The sequence below is a fragment of the Etheostoma spectabile genome, chromosome 7 (genome assembly GCF_008692095.1).
Source record: "Etheostoma spectabile isolate EspeVRDwgs_2016 chromosome 7, UIUC_Espe_1.0, whole genome shotgun sequence".
Classification (NCBI taxonomy): Eukaryota; Metazoa; Chordata; class Actinopteri; order Perciformes; family Percidae; genus Etheostoma; species Etheostoma spectabile.
In genome coordinates, this window is record NC_045739.1 from 30,533,288 (window position 1) to 30,553,258 (window position 19,971).

General features: G+C 42.4%; 1 protein-coding gene across 2 annotated transcripts in view; it reads right to left on the reverse strand.

The window, feature by feature from the left end:
• Positions 1–4,818: 4,818 nt before the first annotated feature.
• tshz2 (teashirt zinc finger homeobox 2) overlaps positions 4,819–19,971 on the reverse strand; it is a 130,077-nt gene continuing 114,924 nt past the window's right edge. For both annotated transcript variants that reach the window (XM_032520909.1, XM_032520908.1), the window contains one exon: positions 4,819–8,578. In XM_032520909.1, the coding sequence (XP_032376800.1) occupies positions 5,544–8,255 (2,712 nt within the window). In that variant the 5' untranslated portion in view covers positions 8,256–8,578 and the 3' untranslated portion in view covers positions 4,819–5,543. The remainder of the gene's footprint in view (positions 8,579–19,971) is intronic.

A 19,971-nucleotide genomic window follows, 5' to 3' on the forward strand; every position in this document is an offset into this window, starting at 1 on the left:
GGGGGGGGGGAACTTTGGACTTGCACAAATAGATATATAACACAATTAAGGAAAGGGGGAAAAGCCAAAAAGCAGAATATGAGCACTCTAAATAGAAAGTGGAAACGCCCTTGAAAGAAGATCTGACATAGCGAACATTTAAGTCACAGGACTGATCAGCGGTTTCCACTGTCGGCATCTTCCCAGATATTATATTTTTTTCTTCCTCTCCGGAGAGCATGAAACATGGCCGATACTACAAGAAGGAACCATTAAAAACTTGCTCAATTGAACCAAATCTCTCAAAATAGGCCCTTGTCTTGGGTGGGTACTGGGTAAAGTTAGTGTCGCATTGCCAGCTCTATCTCTGCAGCGCTGAGGAGGAAAATATGGCTACACCTCACATGCATTCTGGGATAGGGGGGGAGTAACGCTCCGGGTTGTTTGCATTTCTTTAAACCAATCAGAATCGTTCTGGGCGGGGCTAAACTCCGGACGCAGCAACGCTGCTAAATAGTCTCAGGAAAGGAACTTGTTTTGGTGGAACATTTGCACCCTGCAAAAGAAAACATCCCATCTAATATTAAATGAAGTTAACTGTTCACACACTACAGTAACGTGAGGTCTTTAAATCAGCTGATCCATGGTTAAACCTCATCAGCTCTCACCAGTGTATTGCCATGTCCCACCAATCGCTCCCAAAACGTCCCAGTTAGAGATGAAATGTCAATACATACTCTGTAAATCTCTAATATCATTCACCAGGCCCGCCTCGTTGCATCATCCACATTTCTTTTTAAAATCTGACATTTTTAGCATGTTGCTTGCGAGCTGGAACTTTGTTTTAATTTCCAGAAGCGAACAGCGTTTGAGAGCACACAGAGAGGACATCAAACGCAACATCCTGGAAATGTCCTCGTGGATCCAGACCACGGCGAAGTTAACCCCTTATTAATGTCCAAAAGTAGTTTTAGTGTGTAAAGCTAACTGGTAAAGTTCTAGAATGAATCAGTAACTACTTTCAAAGCACGGCAGTAGCATAGTAACTATGAAGCAATCATTACAAGTGAATAGCTGAAATATTTTCGAGGGTTATATCATCTGAAAGTTATGAGGACTTAGGATTGGCTCTTTAAGATTCTGGAAGTTTGAAAATACCTCCTGCATTATAACTGCAGCACTACCCCGAGTTCCCTGAGTTTAATCCTTTTTGCAAGAGCTTCATCAACCTTCAGCTTTTTTTTTTTTTTTTTTTTTTTTTGACAAGACAGAAGTTTCAGCATGTATGATTAATAAGATACAAATGTGCAACTGATATTTGATAAATGACTTTGGTTTCATATTCATGATGTACAATGAATATGCAGCACCAGGGGCTTAGGCCTACTTGATTGATCAAATGTATTCCATTCATCACTTATTTTTGCTTAATTAGCATATTTGAAGCAACACCATTAACAGCCGAGGACTATGGGCTATTTGGAAGCTATGATGTATGTAGGAGAGCAGACATACATGCATTCCTCTTTGTCTTGTGTGAGCTCCCATTCTCAGGAGGCTGGATTCATTGTAAATCATTTCTACAGCTTATTATTTAGCAAAAGAAGAGACGAGGTGCTGCGTTTAGGTACATCATTTATCACTGCTTTTATGTTCGGGGTGCTTGCCCCTTCTAGATTTTGAAAATAAATACCATGTGGGTAAATTGGCAATAGGTACAATGCAGGTAAAAAAAAAAAAAAAAAGAAAAGACAATGTTCTGATTTCTTTGTGAGAGGGAATGGCGAGATGTACTGCAATGCTCTTTCTGGGATATTTCTCCGAGGGACGTAATAACCTGAGGACTTTGGGGAGAATAAATGGGAGAAAAGGGAGTTAGGATGTGGGTCATTATAGCTATAAGTTCCAAAGCCCTTCATTAAACACATGAGCTAGTCATTACCCTGCTGCTGTGTGATGAACATTTAGAACCCCCCCCCCCCCCGTCCTCCCTCCCTCCCCCTCTGGTTTACAGGCCAGATGATGCAGAGAATCCATGCTTGTCTGGCACAGGGCGAAGCAAAGTCAGCCACAGTGGAAATGTTTTGTGTGTATCCAAGCAGGCAAACGCGGATGCACATTTGCCCTATTACAGCACATCAGCGTCAGGCAGCCGCACGCCAGCGCGAGCACCGAGCGTACACTTATCATGATGGGATAGCATGTTTAATGACAGATTGACATAGGATTTGCAAAACGCGAGCTAGTGTCAATTCGGCGAAGGTCGGGTTCCACTGCATCTGCAATGCAAAGTGTACTTATATGCATAATTTGATTTTTACTAACTAAGCTATTAGAGCTCATTAGAACGGCTTTAAAAAAAAAAAAAAAAAAGGAACTCCAAGCTGGGGGGGGGAGTGAACACATCAAACCGAGAGCCATTTCTGCAGCTTTCGAGACATTTCTAAACAATTTCACAGCTTGCTAAATGAATGATGCTAACAGTGAGGATGATGAATGATATATGTGTGGGCTGGAGATTTTAATTGGCTTCATCACATTTGGAGGGATTTCTTTGAGGGAAAAGGTCTGACATGTGACTTTAAGCTACATTTTCTCTTACGGTTTTTCTCTTTCTTTTACTGAGAGGAAGTATACTGATGGGACAGATGCAGCCGAGCTTTATCACCGGGCTCCGGCTAATGTAAAGCACTGCGACATATTCCCATTTTTCCTGAAAACTGTGTCCATGTGTGAGCATGCAATTGTGCTTAACATCTCTCATAATCTATTCGTTTAAAACCAAGATTGTGTGTGTGTGTGTGTGTGTGTGTGTGTGATTGCATTAAAGCCGCCTGCGTTCTGTAATTAGCCATGACATGTTAGATGTACGGTGCGATTAACAGTGTTAATATGCAAACATCCAAAATGAATTCACATAAAGCATCAACAGAATTATGGGTTAACGTCACTTAATTACCTGCTACGGTATGTGTTACCTGAAGTATATCAGTATTTAATAACTCAGTTATTTCTATCCCAGAGCATTGTGTTTCCTTGAAATAGTGTAACACCTGACGTAGACTTGGATTTCCCACCCTCTACGATTGCTGACTGAATCATATTGACCTTATGAAGTTTCCTTTAAATTGAGATTACAGCCATTTGGTTTTGTTGTGTACTAACAATAAATCCCACACTGACTTTGACTTATTAGAGCAAATTATGGTCAGAGACAACTCATTTCCTCGTGCGATTGCACTGATGAGAGCATTTGTCTTTGGTTAGCCCTAGGTGAATCTCTACTAGATGGGCTGAATCCTCAAATGGACCTGTATCATATATCTACATATATATATCTATATCTATATAGATATATGATTTGTATCTACACAGAGAATTTCTGTGGAAAAGTCCAAATGAAATAAATGCTCAAAAGAAATATCAAAGCTATTCTGTGTCCTGTTCTGTTTGTAAAAAGCCTCCCTTTAATTTCCCTTAATAAACATAAACAGCTAACAATCTTCTCATCTTTACCCCCCCCCCCCCCCCCCCGGCCAAGCATTCTGCAGCATCTTAAGGACAATGCTCGCTTCCGTTTAGAATAAGTTGCTCCTCTCAAACATAATGGCCCTACAGACAAATCAGAGGTCCATCGGCGAAGAAAGGCACTAAATAATTTATAGCTTTAATCTGCTCAGTGAGGTGTGTGGTCTCTGACAGTAATTATAAATGCAGGGAGAAATTATAGCCGAATACTTTAACTGCATTAGGAGTCATCTGATGAACAACGTGATTGCCTGCTCATTTCCAACAATAGGGGGCAAGTTGGTGTCACCGCCTTCACATCACCACCGTGCCCATGCGCTTCTTCCCATTCGCCGTCAAATGTCAGTCGGCCGGTATAAAACAGAGATTTGATGGGTGGGGGTAATTGAGGACTTGATTGCTTGAAAAAGAGATGAATTGCATAAAATGTTTATGAATTTAGGAGGCAATTATTTTTAATAGCCTTGAAATAATAGAGCTGGAGGAAATATGTTTAATTGTTATGATACCATCTTGCGGCAACAGCAGCGGCGTTCACAGGAAAGCAATAAAGTCTGACAAGAAGATGTATCTTTGACGTGTATCTAAAAGTCAGGAGGTAAAAAGGGGAAATGCAGCGTACTGCTCAGTATGAGGACGTCGTATTGAGCTTCTCTGTGGATTTAAATATGATATAACGCTTTATTTCATGGGTCTATCTTTTTTTTATATCTTGTTTTACTGATAGTTTCCTTAGAAGTTGGCTGAAAAGAATCTCATTTGAAATTTATAACAGAAAAAATAAGATTTGTCCATGAAAGAAATGCTCAATTTACACCACAGTAAAGCATGAATTCATTATTAATTTATAATTTCTAATGGTATGGGCCATGTATGTTGAGGTATATGTTTGCCTGTAGACAAATTTCACATATTTGCACGTTCAGCTGACCTGAAAGAACTGACTTAAAGCCACTTTAGATTTCACTAGTAATGAATAGTAAGTCTATTTTCTATTTTCCCTAATTAGTACCAAATTACCTAGTTCTTTTTGTAGCACTTTGAAGTTATAATCAAAAAAGTACCTAATAATTCAATAGTTTCCGAAGGTTGCATACCTAGAAAATGTCATATCAGGTAGAACTTGTTGGTATCATATATATATCTCTATATATATATAGAGAGAGAGATATATATGTATATTTTCATTGTCTATTATGTAATAGTTGGTCAGCATGTGTAACAGGGTTTTTTGAATCATTAAAAAACTAAAACTAAAGCTGCTATCTTCATAAGAAAACAATTGAAGAGAGAGAAAAACGATATACAAGCTGTTATCAAATGTTAACTCTTTATTTGAATAAGTAAAAAAAGGTGCAGGTATCACAGGTATCATCTGTCTTGCTATCAGATGTTGTCAGCTCTTCTCCTTGTTGCATGAAACGCACTAAAACATATTTACATGTGATATATCCTTTTTTTCCCCCCAGACCGTCTAATTATTTTTTTTGAATCATGTACAGAATCTAAACTGGTGATTAAACATTTATTAAAGTGCTTTTTTTTCCCTCTTCTATCATTGCAACACAAAACATCTTTACATAGCGATACGCTGTACAGGGCTGCGTGTGTGTGTGTTCTCGTGTGTCGGGCGACCTGTTTTAACAGCTGCACGTTTCTGCAGGTGGACTGGATCACAGAAGTCGGAAAGTACAATTAGTCCATTATTTTGCCTTTGAAATACAATTGAAACTTGACATATCATACAAATAAATAGTAGTCATAGCCGGGGCTATTGCATGCAAACATCAGCAATTATGTTTCTTCAAGCAGTAATACGTTTCATTACTGGTGATGCAGTGGAGCAGGGTGCAAAAGTATCTCTTAGTGTTTCCTTATACAGATTCTAACCAGTGTGTCTTTGCGGTCCATGAAATGTTTTTAAACGTCATAATGATGCGCACTACACAAAGCTAATTGAAAAATGAAATATCTGACCTGTGTGTTAAAATAAAAAAAGGGAAGAAAAGGAAAAAAGTGACAATAAGATGGATAAACTACTCCTTGTCCATCTCCACGTATTGTGAATGGTTGTCGGGGGATTTGCTGTGAGTTTTACTCAAATGGAGTTTGACTGCGTGGTTGCTGGCAAATGTCCGACAGCAGAGCTTACATTTGAACTTTGAGTCCACGTCCTCGTCCGTGACTAGAGCCTCTGTGGCCCTGACACCGAGGGCCTTCGACAGTTCGGGCTCCTCTACCTTCGTCTGATGCTCTACTGGCATTTTGGACATGTCTTTGATCTGGAACCCGAGATGGGATTCCAGATGGGAAATGAACGAGGCCGGTGACCTAAACTGGGAAGCACAGTCATTGCAGTAGAAGATCGGGTGCCCGGTGTCCATGCTCTTCAGGAATTTGGTCCCTCCGGTTTTCCGCAGTTGGTATTTTACATTTGCTAACCAATGGCTTATGGTGGTCATGGACAATCCGGTGAACTTGGAGATGTGCATCCGTTCCTGAGGCCCGAGGTCGGAGAGTAAGTATTTCCCCTCTGAGGTTTGGAAGAGGCTGGAGGCGAACTGAGCTTGCAGGATGAGTAGATGGCGGGGATTCCAGTTCGACTGTCTACCTTTACGCTTGTGGATGGAGTACACCTCGGCAGACACGTCCTCAAAGCGCCGGACGTCCGATTCCAGCTTCATCGTCGGGATCCTCGTTGGTATGGAGGGTTTCGGCGTCGTGGCTTTTGGAAGAACTTTAACCATATCCGCAATGTCGGACAGAGCGTATTTCTGCGGCAGCGGGGTGGAGGGCTGGAGGAGAGGGGAACTCTGCTTGCTGTGTTTAGACTTGGTCAGGTCTATTGGTTGGTCATCATTGACAAAGAGAAAGGGGTTATCAGGCCTCTTTCTTATAGCGTTTCCAAGCATTAAAGCTGGTTTCTCGCTGCTACGGTTAATGTCTGCAAAAATAGACTGGGTGTGGGCCGATAGTTTATCTCCCCTTGAGTTACTGTTGGGCTTATTGGCTTTGCCCAGATGATTGTTTAGAACTGACTGCAGTGCACTAAGAGGGTTTATGCCAAGGAGAGTTGGAGTGTCACCGAGAGGCTCTGAAGTAGCGCCGCGTCCATTGCTGGCAGCGGGGCTCGGTGTCTTGCCTCTGTCAGAGAAATCTGGGCTCAACTTCCCTTTGATCGCTTCACTCCCCTCATTCATACAGTCTGCATCAAGCTTTGAAGAGGAAGAGGAATCGTCCTGACAATCGCTGTCATCATTCTCCAACAGATCAAACTTAATATTCTGACTTTCTTTACCTTCGCTAATGCCAACCTTTTCTTTTTTGATGTCCACGTTTTGATGCTGTCCCTGGGGAGCCTCAACTCCCACAGCACCGTGGTAGAACTTCCCCTTTGGGGCAATCGGTCTCAGCTTGTGGTTAAATGTCTGCTTTAGCTGAGTGGGAGGAGATGCAGAGAGAGGGGCGCTTTTGATGATGCCGGAGAGCTGATAGGCAGCGTGAATGCTCGGGTAGGCGCTCCAGCTCGGTGTCCCTGTTTGAGCTTTATTAATGGCAGAGGCCACTGTGTTGGCTAAAGACTTAAGAATGTCCCCTCCTCCTCCTGAGTCCTGTTCAAGATCCTCCTCACGGAGATAAGGGTACTTAAAAGTCCCATTGCCTGCCTTTTGATCCTCACTCTCTTGCTTGTCATCCTTAGCTTCAGTTTCTTCCATTTTTTCTGATGTACCTTCCCCCTGGCTATCCTTCTCACTGCTCCCGGGGGAAGGATTCTTTGGAGAAACCTTTTCTCCCTCAGTGTCACCGGCAGCAGGCTCAGCTAAACCCTGGATCTTTTCTATGGCCAGGGGGTCAAGCGCTAACTGTTTACCCTTTTTAGAGGCTGAGTTTGTGACTTTGATGAAGTGTCCGGTAACCATCATGTGTGTGGTGAGTTGCTGAAGGGTGTCATGGGAGCTTCCACACTCCATGCATTTCAGAATCTGAGACTTGCACGTCTCGAACTGCCACGTGTAACTCGCTCCGTTCTGATAGCCGTAGCGATTACTGTTAACATTTGAAATGGCGGCGGCCCTTTGCGCCTCGGTGTAGCCAGATATACCGGTCGTAGAGTCAGGGGAGCAAGGTCTCACCGTTTCAAAGGCCCGCTTCTTTGTCGGTGGCAACAATTTGGGCGTGATTACTGGGATTGGCTCTTTCAAAGGCACCTTTTGGTAATGCTTAGTTTTAATCATATGGACGCTTAAATCCTGGAGTGAGTCAAAAGAGTGGCCGCAGAACATGCACTTCAACACCTTTTGAGCATCCTCTTTTCCTTCCATATCTTGGAAATTTCGTTTCCTAGATTTAGAGGAAGAGGCAGAGGAATTACTCTGTTTGCTGTGGTTGTTGTCCTGGTAGTGTCCACTCTTGTTCATGTGGACAGTCAGCTCCACAAGAGTGTCATAAGCGGCGCTACAGTCCTTACAGCGAAATCGGCTGGCCCCCGTGAACACCGAGCCGCAGGGCTTGGTGGTTTGCCTGTACAGGTGGACTGAGCTAAAGAGGTTAGGTTTGGATGCAGGCTTTGGGGAGTGGGTCTGCTGAAAAGTCTTAGAGAGCGCATCCTGGTGCCAGTCAAACTCGCTCTTGGTGCTCCCGTTGGTGCTGTCACAGTTGGCTTTGCTGGTGTTTTTGCCAATTTTCAAGTCCATCCCTATTCCCGTCCAGTAGGAATCAGAAAGAAAGTTTGCATAGGCTGCCCTCATCTTCTCCAAGCTGCCGCCCGTCTCCTCTTTGTGTTTGGAGCTGGGGCTCTCCTCATCCCTCTTGCTCTCAGGTGGCGGGGAGGTTTTGAAGTCGGAGAGTCTGTCACTGGTGTCGCTGAGGCGTGACTCCAACTCGGCCTCTTGATTGGAAAGGACACTAATGGGAGAGTTCTGGTTGCTGTAAGTGTTGGTGCTCTTGTTGTCCAGCTCTCTGTCCTCGGACACTTTGGGGCTGGTCTTCTCCGAGCATTCCTCTTCGGTCTGAGTGTCGTTCTCAGCGTCTTCCTCGGGGATGGAGTCCTGAAGAACACCGTCTTCATACACTGGAAAAGAAAGAGACATGGAGGTTAATGACACTGGCCCACGCTGTACAATAGCAGTTTAATGAAGTTCATTTCCAAGGTACAGTATTTAGAAACAAATCCAGTATCAATTTTTTGTGAGAAGTCACAGAAGCCATTTAAGACGACCTAATGGCGGCTGCTTTGTGCTCGGGGAGGTTGGAGAGTATAGCGGGACCTAATGTCTTTGCTAACAGACTGCTGCTGGTGTAACGGCACCATGTGATTCACGACAGGCCATTGACTTAGTGCTGTGCCCAAGGTTTTTTCTGGCTTCAAGTTGAGATGTTTACAACAATCATTGGCCACTGAGTGACAAAAGGAAATTGATTCGTCTGGGCCCGGCTAAGTGTTATTGTAAATGACCTATTCCGTAGTGATTATGGACGCCTCAAAACTCCAATGAAAATGGAAAAAATGGAAGCCTTCTGTTGTGGAAAACATCTCAGCTTCCCTGAAGAAATGTGTAAAGAATGTCTTAACATAAACTCTAAAAGGCTCGTCTAAAAAATAAAAAGATGAGAAAAGAAGACATGTAGCCATTTAGCAAAATTTTAAACATGTTGCAAATGTGAATCCTGATTAAGATGTTGATCGTGCTGGTGGAAAGGCTGATTCAATTATCATGTTAAAACTAGACAATTAAAAAAAATAAAAAAATCTAAAAATTACTGGCAATCTGTCACGTCATTATATTTTCCCTGACAGTCTCATAAACAGCAATTACTTCTTTCATTATTCACCTGTTCGCTCTCCCAACTCATAGAGCACAAACATTATTGCTTCAATTAACAGATAATTAAACAACAGTATTTCTAATTGACATATTTCCCATCATCCAATTAGTGGGAACTCTGACTCAGCATGGAGGGCTTCACACGTGGCTGCAGGGTCTGCTCAACATAATATGAACACAGCCGCAGATTAAAGTGTCCTTTCTGACAATAACTGTTCCAGATTATTCCCAATCTAAACAGCCGGCAACGCACACAACAATATCCCAATCAATCCCTGCATATCTTTTGAAGACGTCCTGCAATAAATGCAGTTTGTCAGTGTTGTCTCATATCTGAGACATTTTCCATCTCACAGTCATGCTGGAAAATGTGCATTTTAGGAGAGACGTGGCAGATGTGCTCTGAGTTAAATATGAATAGGACATAACAGCCCTGTCCAGGCACTTATGCATTTCATGTGGTTAATATTTCTCTTCTGAATAGAGGGCACTCCATGAGGGGGATGGCTGGAGCTGAGCACTCAGGAGTCCCACACTGGGCGGCCCATAGAATGTCTTCCCTTTTTTGCCTTCTGAAAATACAATTTTTTTTATTTATCAATATTTCAGTGCCTCAAGAGAAACCCTGGAGGTGAATTGCCTGCCAGCTAATGGATGGAGATGGGATTCGGACTTTCAAAACAAACACTGAGAATGGGGCCTCGTGAACAAGAGCCTACAAACACACACACACACACACACATACACACACATCCACACACACCCAAGTGCCCCAATGTGCTATGACCTTGATCCACCGCAAGAGAGACGTTTTGATTTGCCAACCGAGATCGGTGATGGCCTCCAAAACACCCTTGATGCTAAGGGAGAGAGTTGTCAAGAGCACAGAGGTATGTTTTATTTATGGTTTCATATATAACATTCACAGTGAAGGAGAAAACCAATGGCTATGACAAGCTCCAAGTTGATGTCCCCTCTCTTAAAAGTCGTCACTAAAACTGAAGGACTGGGAAGAACGCACACCAAAGTGGGGAGATGAGCATTTTTCCAGCCCAGTGATGGTTAAAAAGAAATGGCTCATTCCTATACACCACCATGTGAAGGCTATTTCCTGCATATGTTATGTAGCTTAGAATTCACCGATACATGCAGTTCAGTTTCCCCTACCCTCTGTGTAAGATAAATGGGTGTGTAAAAAAAACTGTTTCCTGGAAATAACCACTTACATGTAGTTATATAAATTTTAATGTGACTGTTTGTGCCTTATCGTGGTATTTGAGGATGGAAGTGACAGAGATTAACAGCTGCCCTTCCTGCTGTCCTACGCCTTTCTATCAGAAGCCCTAAGTAGCAGGCATCCAGAGGCACCAATTAACCTTCTGGCAGGGATCACTCCGAGATACCCACATGTCTGACTCGGCTTCTCACACCATTTGTAACCGTGCTTTGCCAGCACTTGGTCTACCAAAGCACTACTGCCATGCCAAGCTGCATTACCAGCCCATACATGATCAGATTCAAGGACAATGCCACAACACCAGACAACACCCTGATAAAAGGTCATTATATTATATGAGAAACAAGTTTGTCAAAGAATACAGAATAAACTGCAGATACGCCTCATCAAACATCATTGTTCAATGTATAAGCGGTGCGTCAGCGTGCAAACCAACACTGAGAGTAGCACTTGGTTATTGTCAAGCGCATTCTTTCACAACTTTCACAACAAGCCCATAACAAAAACATAGGACATGCCTGCTTTGGAAATGTTGTCTGGGAGTCCAGGCAAGGCAACTCCCTGCCTAACTAGCCTTAGAAAACAAGAGGCTGGCATGCCTGGCATGAGATTTAGCATGTCATAAACTGCTGTAAAGCCTCCAATCTGCGTCACTACAAATTTATATCTTCAGACAGAGATATGCAAAGGTCAAAAAACCTGAGGTGTCCATCATAAATCAGGCAGTTGAAGTGTTTATAACCTTTATCCGTTGGAGAAGACTCTTGGCATAGCAAGGCCTGGATTTACAGAAGCAGCCGAATGCCGTTTCCTCTCACATCTAGAGAAACCAGCTAGCTGTAGAAGAAAGAGATTACATTTACTATACCATTCACAGCAGCCTACTGTCAACTGGATTGCTGCTGAAGGCTTACATGCCGATATACTTACAACTTAACTTTAAGCATCAGTATCTTCATAGAGTACAATCCCCTCTCCCTTGTGTGAGTCTATTTAAAAGGTGTCAATCATTTTAGAAATGTGTGTGTGTGCCAGCTGTTAAAGGGCATTCTGTTTCCAGTGTTAACATGTCAGTAGAAACTTTTGTAAAATTTGAGAACATCAACATTTATCCCTCGGAAGGTCAACATTTCCTTCATTAATCTGACAATCTGAGGAGTTTAGCTAATGGACAGCTGCAATACCCAGCGCAGGACTCTGAGAGTATCCGAGGTAACACTATCTTCGGGGAAGATTGGGTAATTCATAGGTGCCAGTGACAGGTCTGCACGTCTGTGCCACTTTCCCCGGCGCTCTCCGGTTGTCTCAAGCTACAGTTTTTGCTGCTCGCAAATCAATATCTCTTTTTACTTCTCATTGATTGCCTTGTGGTGGGACCGACCTAAGCAGGACTGTTATGACATTTCTAGATTTCCCCCTGTCCTTGGAACAATCAATTACACGCGCATGGCAATCAAAACCTCTTTGCAAAATGAACCTGCTCCATGACATTTTCATCTCCTGGATTTATGCCATGTAAAGAACAAAAAAAAAAAAAAAAAAAAAAAGGGCAGGCCTGCTGGCTAGGCGGAGAGACACGCTAACAACGCAGGTCAGGATCACTGAACAACCTCCAGGCTCAGTAACTCATCTGTTCCTCCTCCCTGTTTTCACTCACATCATGGAAGCAATGTGCCCAATTCATTGCATCTGTACATCTTAAAAACACTTAGTCACCGTGCTCACTCTTTGTTATAAATAGGTCTGTAATGTCAGTCAGAAAGTACTCGGTGTACAAAACATAATTCCAAAGTTGTGAAGCTGTTGGAAACATGATGGTGTGTTTCTGAAAGCCACAGTGGTTTGTGATTTTCTTCCAGCGAGCTATCATTAGAATGAGACACGCATGTCACAAGGTTTAATATTTGACAGTGATATCTGACTAACTCAGTGAGAGGTGCACGTCAAGATCAAACAGATGTATTGTTAGACATCCTGATGATAGTCTTGATGACACATCTGAAGTTAAGTCTGAACGGAATCACATGAGAAATGGTGAGGAGCTAATTCGGAGCCCCGGAGCCATCTGTAAAGATCTGTAAACACCTCTCTTCATTGTTCGCTGTCAGGAAACAGTCTCCCCGAGCCCAAGGACACTGCAGAGTAAAGAGAGAACAATCCCATTCAGACTGCTCCCTTTGACAAACTTTGTCTGGAGGTTAATTGATATCACAGGATTAAATAGTATTTGATTTGCTTCAAAATAGGATTGCCTCACTAGTTCCCAGCTGGCCCATCATTCCATTTCGACACTTCTAAATGACGTCCTTAACAGACTTCAAAACTCTGCAGTAGAGCCCGACCGGTATGTATCAGCGGGCCGATATTAGGAATTTCATGATATGTCGGTATAGGCATTTATAATGGCTGATTTGTTGTTGGTTACAAGTAAATGATTTTGATAAATGCATAATTAAAAAATAAAAACAGACCATGTTATGAGCGTTGGCGTTGCATAGTCTGTCCACCAGAGGGCGCTCTACAACGTCCCTGTTGGCAACACTGACTTTTGTTGTTAATGTGTTTTTGTTCAAAGGATTTTAAGTTTCATATCTTAAGTTTGTATTCTTATACATTTATTTATCAGACCTTTAATATATTTGGATGTTCCTCTGTTCTGTTGTGACAAGAAAACCAATTATTATCCTATTATTTAAGTGAGAACTCCTAAATAAGTACAAATAACTAATGTAAGGTTTCTGTTGTTCATTTTTTTTAAATGTACACTGTCACTGAGTCTTTACCATTGCATGGTTATTAACTGTATTGTGATATACATTCTGGTTAAAAAGGACAATCCATAGGTTAGGTGATGCAAAGTGGGTTTAAAAGCAGCCCTGAACAAAGTGGTTTTGTCACATCTTTCTGAGGCTTTCACTACAAAACCACGAGACGGAAAGACTCATGTTAATTTTTGTATGCATGAAGGAGATGTTACTTAAAGTGCATTACGTACTTCACTAAACACGACCTATTCATGCAGATAAATGCCTTGCTTTCACACACCCTCAACTTTAATATTTTATAGTCTAATATAATCAAATAAAAGCCTGCAGCTCAAAAAGGACACGGACAACTTGAGGACAGATTGTGAACACAGCAATCGGCACAATGTGCTCAGATGGACCTAGAGCCAGATTAATGACAGGATCGCAAATATGACACCATATCCTGCCATCTGGCTGTTCATTTGGGCAAAAATGATCACAATAATTATGGCAATTAATCAAAAATGTTTTCCCAACCAACATTCTGTTAACTAAAAACACAGAACTTTGGAATGCAGACACACCAATAAACACACAAAAAAATATATCCAAAGGCAGCGCGGCACAGCCTTTGAGCATTGGGGTATTTTTATGCAACGATACAAATGTGGGAATTTCTAAAAGTCTGTCTATGCAGGCACGCTAATCATGATATTTACTGAGCCACAACCGATTGCCCTGCCTGAAGCTCCAGGAACCCCTTCCCTCCGTGATGTCACCGAGCGATGCTGCTCCTTTTGATGCCTACTAGAAGCTTCTGCTCCGAGACGCATCAGTCGGCCCGCTGCCTAATTGGAAGTGAGCTGTAGGAGAGCATTGCAATCTGCACTCCAGCACCTAAGTCATCACTTTGAACGTGCCACAGCCTCCGCATCGCATGCAGCGTGCCTGGTGTTGCGTCTCACCAAAGGGTCCCCTATCAGCACCGGCGGAGACAATTCTACACACAACGTTCCCAATCTGTCTCGCAGACCTTTACCAGACCAGCAAGACACATACAGGTGCATCCTTGCAATCTGTGTACTAGATAGTATTACATCCATGGACAGAACCAGTCTTACTGTAAGTAGAACATTTGTTAAAGAGTTGGTACAACTACAAATGACGTACACACTTTTATTAGGTACAACTGTACAATCTAATGCAATCCAATACAACGGCCTCAATAACCTCAATAATAAACATTTAACTGAATTGCCACTTTGTAAGAAGAGCTTATTATGGGCATAAATGTAGAATTTGTGTCAGATGTGTCGGATCACACTGTAAAGCTGTACCTAATAAAGTTACCAGGGTGTTTTCAGGTAGACAAGCAGACACTTTTGGTTTCATATGTCCATGTTTTGAGTCTCTTCTCAAATCTGCAGTGGTGGAAAATATCTAAGTATAGTACCTAAGTACAATTTTGAAGTAGTTCTACTTTACTTGAGTATCCATTTCATACTTTACATTTTAACTCCACTGCTTTTTAGAGGCCAAACACTGTACTTTTAACCACATCTATTTGAAGTTACTTTATATCACAATTATATGTGAAACATGATCAGTTTATAAAATATGATGCATTGTTATAGATTAAACTACCCAGTAGTATATGACAGAGATAAAATTAGCTCCACCTCAAGGAACTACATTGAACTATGGCTAACATGTTAAGGCATCAATAATATTGATTTACCTCTGATGGATATATCAGGTTTTTTACCTATATTGTACATATATTGCACTACTTTACTTAATAGGATGAATACTTTTAACCCCTTATGTTGTTGTCAAATTGACCCGTTTCCCTATATCAATGTTCTTTTTAATTCCCCAAAATAACATGATTGATTCCACCCAACACTCTTTGCCAAGTACAAATCTCTACTTTCATTCATTTTGGGTCTTATTCAATTTTATAGCATTTGAAAAACAAAATGAAGTGTTTTTGAAATAGTATTGAGTAAAAGTTGACATATTCCAGTCAGTGATTATCATCAACATCCATTCCTTTAGTTATAGTCCAAATAATTCCTAATTTCTGCTTTTCTAGCTCAAACAATAGGTATATATATATTTTTTTATTGACCATAAATTCAAGTGTAACTGTAAACTGGAGTTAATAAAAATTGAAAACCTCAAAACAAGTGACAAACATAAAGCCTCAACAAAAGTGTTGATTTTCAATTTTGACTGGATGACAACACAAGGGTTAAAATTACTGAAAATATGTGAGCTCCACACTAAATTCCACTCAATTGAGGAGGCAACATATCTCTCAAAATATGGGCCAAAAAAATCCAAAACTATGTAGACCCCACTAAAGATAAGTGAGAAAATATGGGTTTGCTTCTTTTGTAATTTGGGTGAACAAACCGCTGGCCACTAAATCAGCTGTATTGTGCGGTTGTGTGTCAGCAGATAAAAATATACTGTACAAAGCTCTTTCCTATTTGTCCTCTTCTGCTAACAAGGAAAGGTAAATACAAACAATTTGGGCGAGCATGTAGGATAGCATTACAACTGCAGGGGCTTAAAAGCCTCAGTGTATATTTGTCAGATTATAGATGATCTTTTCTGCCCTGGCTGATACAAAGTTCCAGTTGGTGGAGCAGAAGCAGGGCGGCTTCAGCTCCACTGTGTTTTCCACTAGCAAGGGGGGGGGGGGCTCGCACCGCTCTGTCACTTGGTTTCTGAAGAGCCTGTGACACAGCTCTCCAGGAGCGACATGATGAGGTCTGATGGTTCCTTTCTGCAGAATAGCAGTTTACCCCTCATTCACCCTTATCAGAGAGGGAACCCATCATCTTACAGCACGCCACTCAAAACCGCTTCGCATATTGGAGCTGACCAGTCGAGCAAACAGGGCGGTACTAATAAAAGACCATCTTGCTGTGGTTCAAATTTCCCTGATTGAATGTCAGTCAGGAATGTTTGCGTGGCAGCACGGAGGAAAGTGGGCTATCGTTTAAAGGACCACTGCCTTGTACACATAAGGCCTTTGTTCTAGTTTTATGAGATAATGAGTGAGAGGTATGATGGCCTACACTCTTCTAACGTGCTGTTTGTTTTTCATGCCCGCTGGCCCGATTAAATAAAGAGCTTTTCAATTCCAATCATTGTCTGTTTGGTAAACATTTGCTCCATCATGTGATTGGGTTTTATTTTGCATCTGAGGGGCTATGTCCCGGATTTAATTGTTTTTAATGCTAAGTATTGGTTGTTATTCCCTTTTGAACGTGTGTGTTATTTCGTGATATGATATCAAAGTATCAGCAGCAAGTCTCCTTCACTCTTGGCTCCATAGACTGTGTACCATTTAGTCTTCCCCTGAGATCAGTGCATACAGTCCCTGCATCATAAACTTTGCATGAACCCTAAACACAGGCCCTCCCAAACAACAGCAGCCCTCCATCAAGGTCAGGCCTTGATGAATCTGATAGTACAGCTGGAAGAGACTGTGTGTATTCTATTAAAACAATCTGCATTTCACTACTCTTCCCGCCCGCTCCGTCCCTGTATGGATCTTTCATTAGATTCTGGATGGGCTCCAGCAAATGCTTTCCTTGTACAAGCAGTTTTATGCAGTTTTCAGCAAAGGGAGGCATTCTTTTGCATTCCAAGTTCATTAATAGTAGATTGCCACTTTTTCCCTTCATTAAATACAATGAGGCTACAGAGTGAATTCGCAGCTGAAGCGTGGTACTGTCAGTTTCCAGTGGGACCAAAGGCTGCTCCATGGCAAGCATAAAAAGAGAGAAGCAAGCCCGCCAACCCTGGAGCTCTGTGGGACAAGACGAGCACCAGTAAGAGAGGCAGAAATGCTTCAAAACAGCCCTACTCTCTCCTATTCAGATTCATTTTAATGGCAAATTTGTTGTCAAGTGTCCTCCGTGAAATGATTAGGGCCCGCTGTTTTCTGAAAAGTGCAAACTTCTGGATTTGCCTGGTGCGCATTGTCACTTTGACAGCCCGTTCTGAGAACAATGGCTGCCCAAATAGTGAAATGTGTTGGCACCCAATAGTTGAAAGTTTCCCCTCAAAACAGGCTTTCTGCTGTTTGTGGGTATTCCGCTGTGTTGATATCTAGATGTTGATTAGAATGAAAAAAGAAGCCAGTGAATTGGGCTCCCCAGAGCCGGCACATCAACCATTGTGAGAGATTGACAGTCACTCCATTGAGCCAATTATTTCTGTTCATAAGACCTGTTTCTATAAAAACTGGTTAAATACTACAGTCATTGATGGAGTGTCTCAAAAAACTACTGGTAGAATTTACAGAAAACCAACAGCATTTGAAGGCAGCACTTCCCATTTTTTCACAGCCCACCTAGTGTGCTTTTACTACATGGAATAATTATTGTTCCCAGTAACTGTTAAACTTGAATTCAGTGCTTCTCAGAATGAATGCACAGAAGAAACAATGTGAACAGAGTCTCACCTAGGTGCATGGGCTTTTATTGAGTGTTCATATTTTTTTTTAGTCAACCTACAATAATTGAAACACAATAAAACCAGATGCAGCGCCCTGCATGCGAGAGAGATATATGGTCATTAATAGCACAATGCAAACATTTCAACGCTGTTCAAATACTGCCATCGGGAAAAGTCAGTGCAACAAAAATATTTTCTCTGTGTCTATATTCTCATTTAGCCTACGAGTCAGCGGCGTGACATTTGTAAGGTGTTGGGCTGTAATGGAGGAGGAGTAGGTGCCGACTGCAAGACGAGTGCAGAGCCTTTTTATTCATTGCATGGGAGAAAGTGGTTAATTTATTGAAAAGAAGGTAGGCGGACGAAGCAGCGGAACGGAACTGATACCCTGCTGGCTGTAGGTTGTGCACCGAGGGGGAGGGTGTGTTGTTGGGGGGGGGTGGGGGGGGGGGGGGGGTTTGAGGGAGGCGGAACCAGAGCGACAGAGGAACGGTTAATGGAAATGAGTGACAGGCTTTCAGAATGATTTACAACGGGTGGCGCTGCGGCAGAGCCAGCGCTTGATGGATGATCCTGAAAGACGGAGACGAACCATAAATCAGTCTTTGAATCATTGACAGAGATAAAGAGGGGGAGAAAAAGCCAATGGCATTGACGTCATCTTCCAATAATGTACATTGACGAGTTACACTACGGAGCCTTAATTAAAAAGTGAACACGGTCTTCCCTCTCTCAACAACCCCCCCCACCCCTCCCCTCCTCCCCCCCCCCCCCCCCCCCTCCCCCCACCGGCTACGCTCCTCCATCCCTCTCTTCTCTGTTGCGATATCAATGGTAATTAAAGATGCAGTAGCCCCGGCCCCTGTCCCATAGCCACTTCCTCCGGCTTCCCACAGCAGCCAGATTAGATAAGTGCTCTGCTAAAAGATAATGTCACCCTCAACAATATCAATGTGGGTCGGGCCCATTTGTTTCTACATCTGTAAACACACAGACACACACAGACACTCACAGAAACACACCACACACACACACACACACACACACACACACACACACACACACACACACACACACACACACACACACACACACAACACACACACACACAGAGACAGGGAGAAAAGAGGTTAGCTTTATTTCTTTAAAGGAAAAACAAATAGGAATGGTTAGCTTATGTACACGCGTAGGCTAAACGCTAATAGTATATGAGGTTATCATGTAAGTTTTAACCTATTTTTTGTTCTCCCTTTCAAAAAATAAATAATAACATAATAATAATTTATCCTAACATGCCGCAGTTAAAAATGGCACCGTTGTGTCTTGAGTGCAGATGGCACTTTGATAACCAGGAGGAGCCCTGTAGGAGCACAGAGCCTGAATGAGTGGCATTCCACATCAGCTGAGCTCCCTTAAAGTGCACACAATAGAGCAATGGGGTGAAAGTAATCCTAAACATCTGTCTTATGTGTCCTACACGCACAGGCTGTTTGTTCAAGTTCTAGGAAAGACATTAGCAGGAGGGGAGAGAGGCGGAGAGGGAGGAGGATATATCAATTCATGCACTAGTTCTCCAAAGGGATTAGGCAGGGCCACTGTTGTCTGTCCTCTCACTGCTCTGGCAAACAAAATGGAGACGACTGTCCTACTAATGCAAATACCCTCTTTCATGACATACTGTAGCAAGCATGTGTTTCAGTAAACTACATAAACATAATTGGTTTTAATTATTCAAACTTTTTTTACGACCCGGTTTAAAAGGCGTCTTCTGTAGGAGGCACAATGTAAAAACTGCTAAATAATAAAGGGATTCTTTGTATTTTGGAGTAGGATACAGTGGTTCATTCTGCTCTGGCCATGTGAGAAAGGGCAAGTGATGAAAATCCAGCGGGCTCGGTGTGCCGTGCTGTTTGACGGCGATGCAGGGAGACTCGGGGCAGTCGGTCAGCCCGCTGTGTATGGGGATATTCACCGACCAACACTGAGAGACACACAAAGCTGTCGCTCCCTCTCTCTCTCCATCCCTCTCCTGCTGCGAGAAGAACATTTTGGCAGGCTAAAATGGAAATGAATGCACAATGGTCATCTAGCATTGAAAAGCTGTGGCAATAATATTGGTCAGGCAAAAGGCTGCCCTGCCCAGTGTGTGTGTGTGTGTGTATGCGTATGAATGATTCAT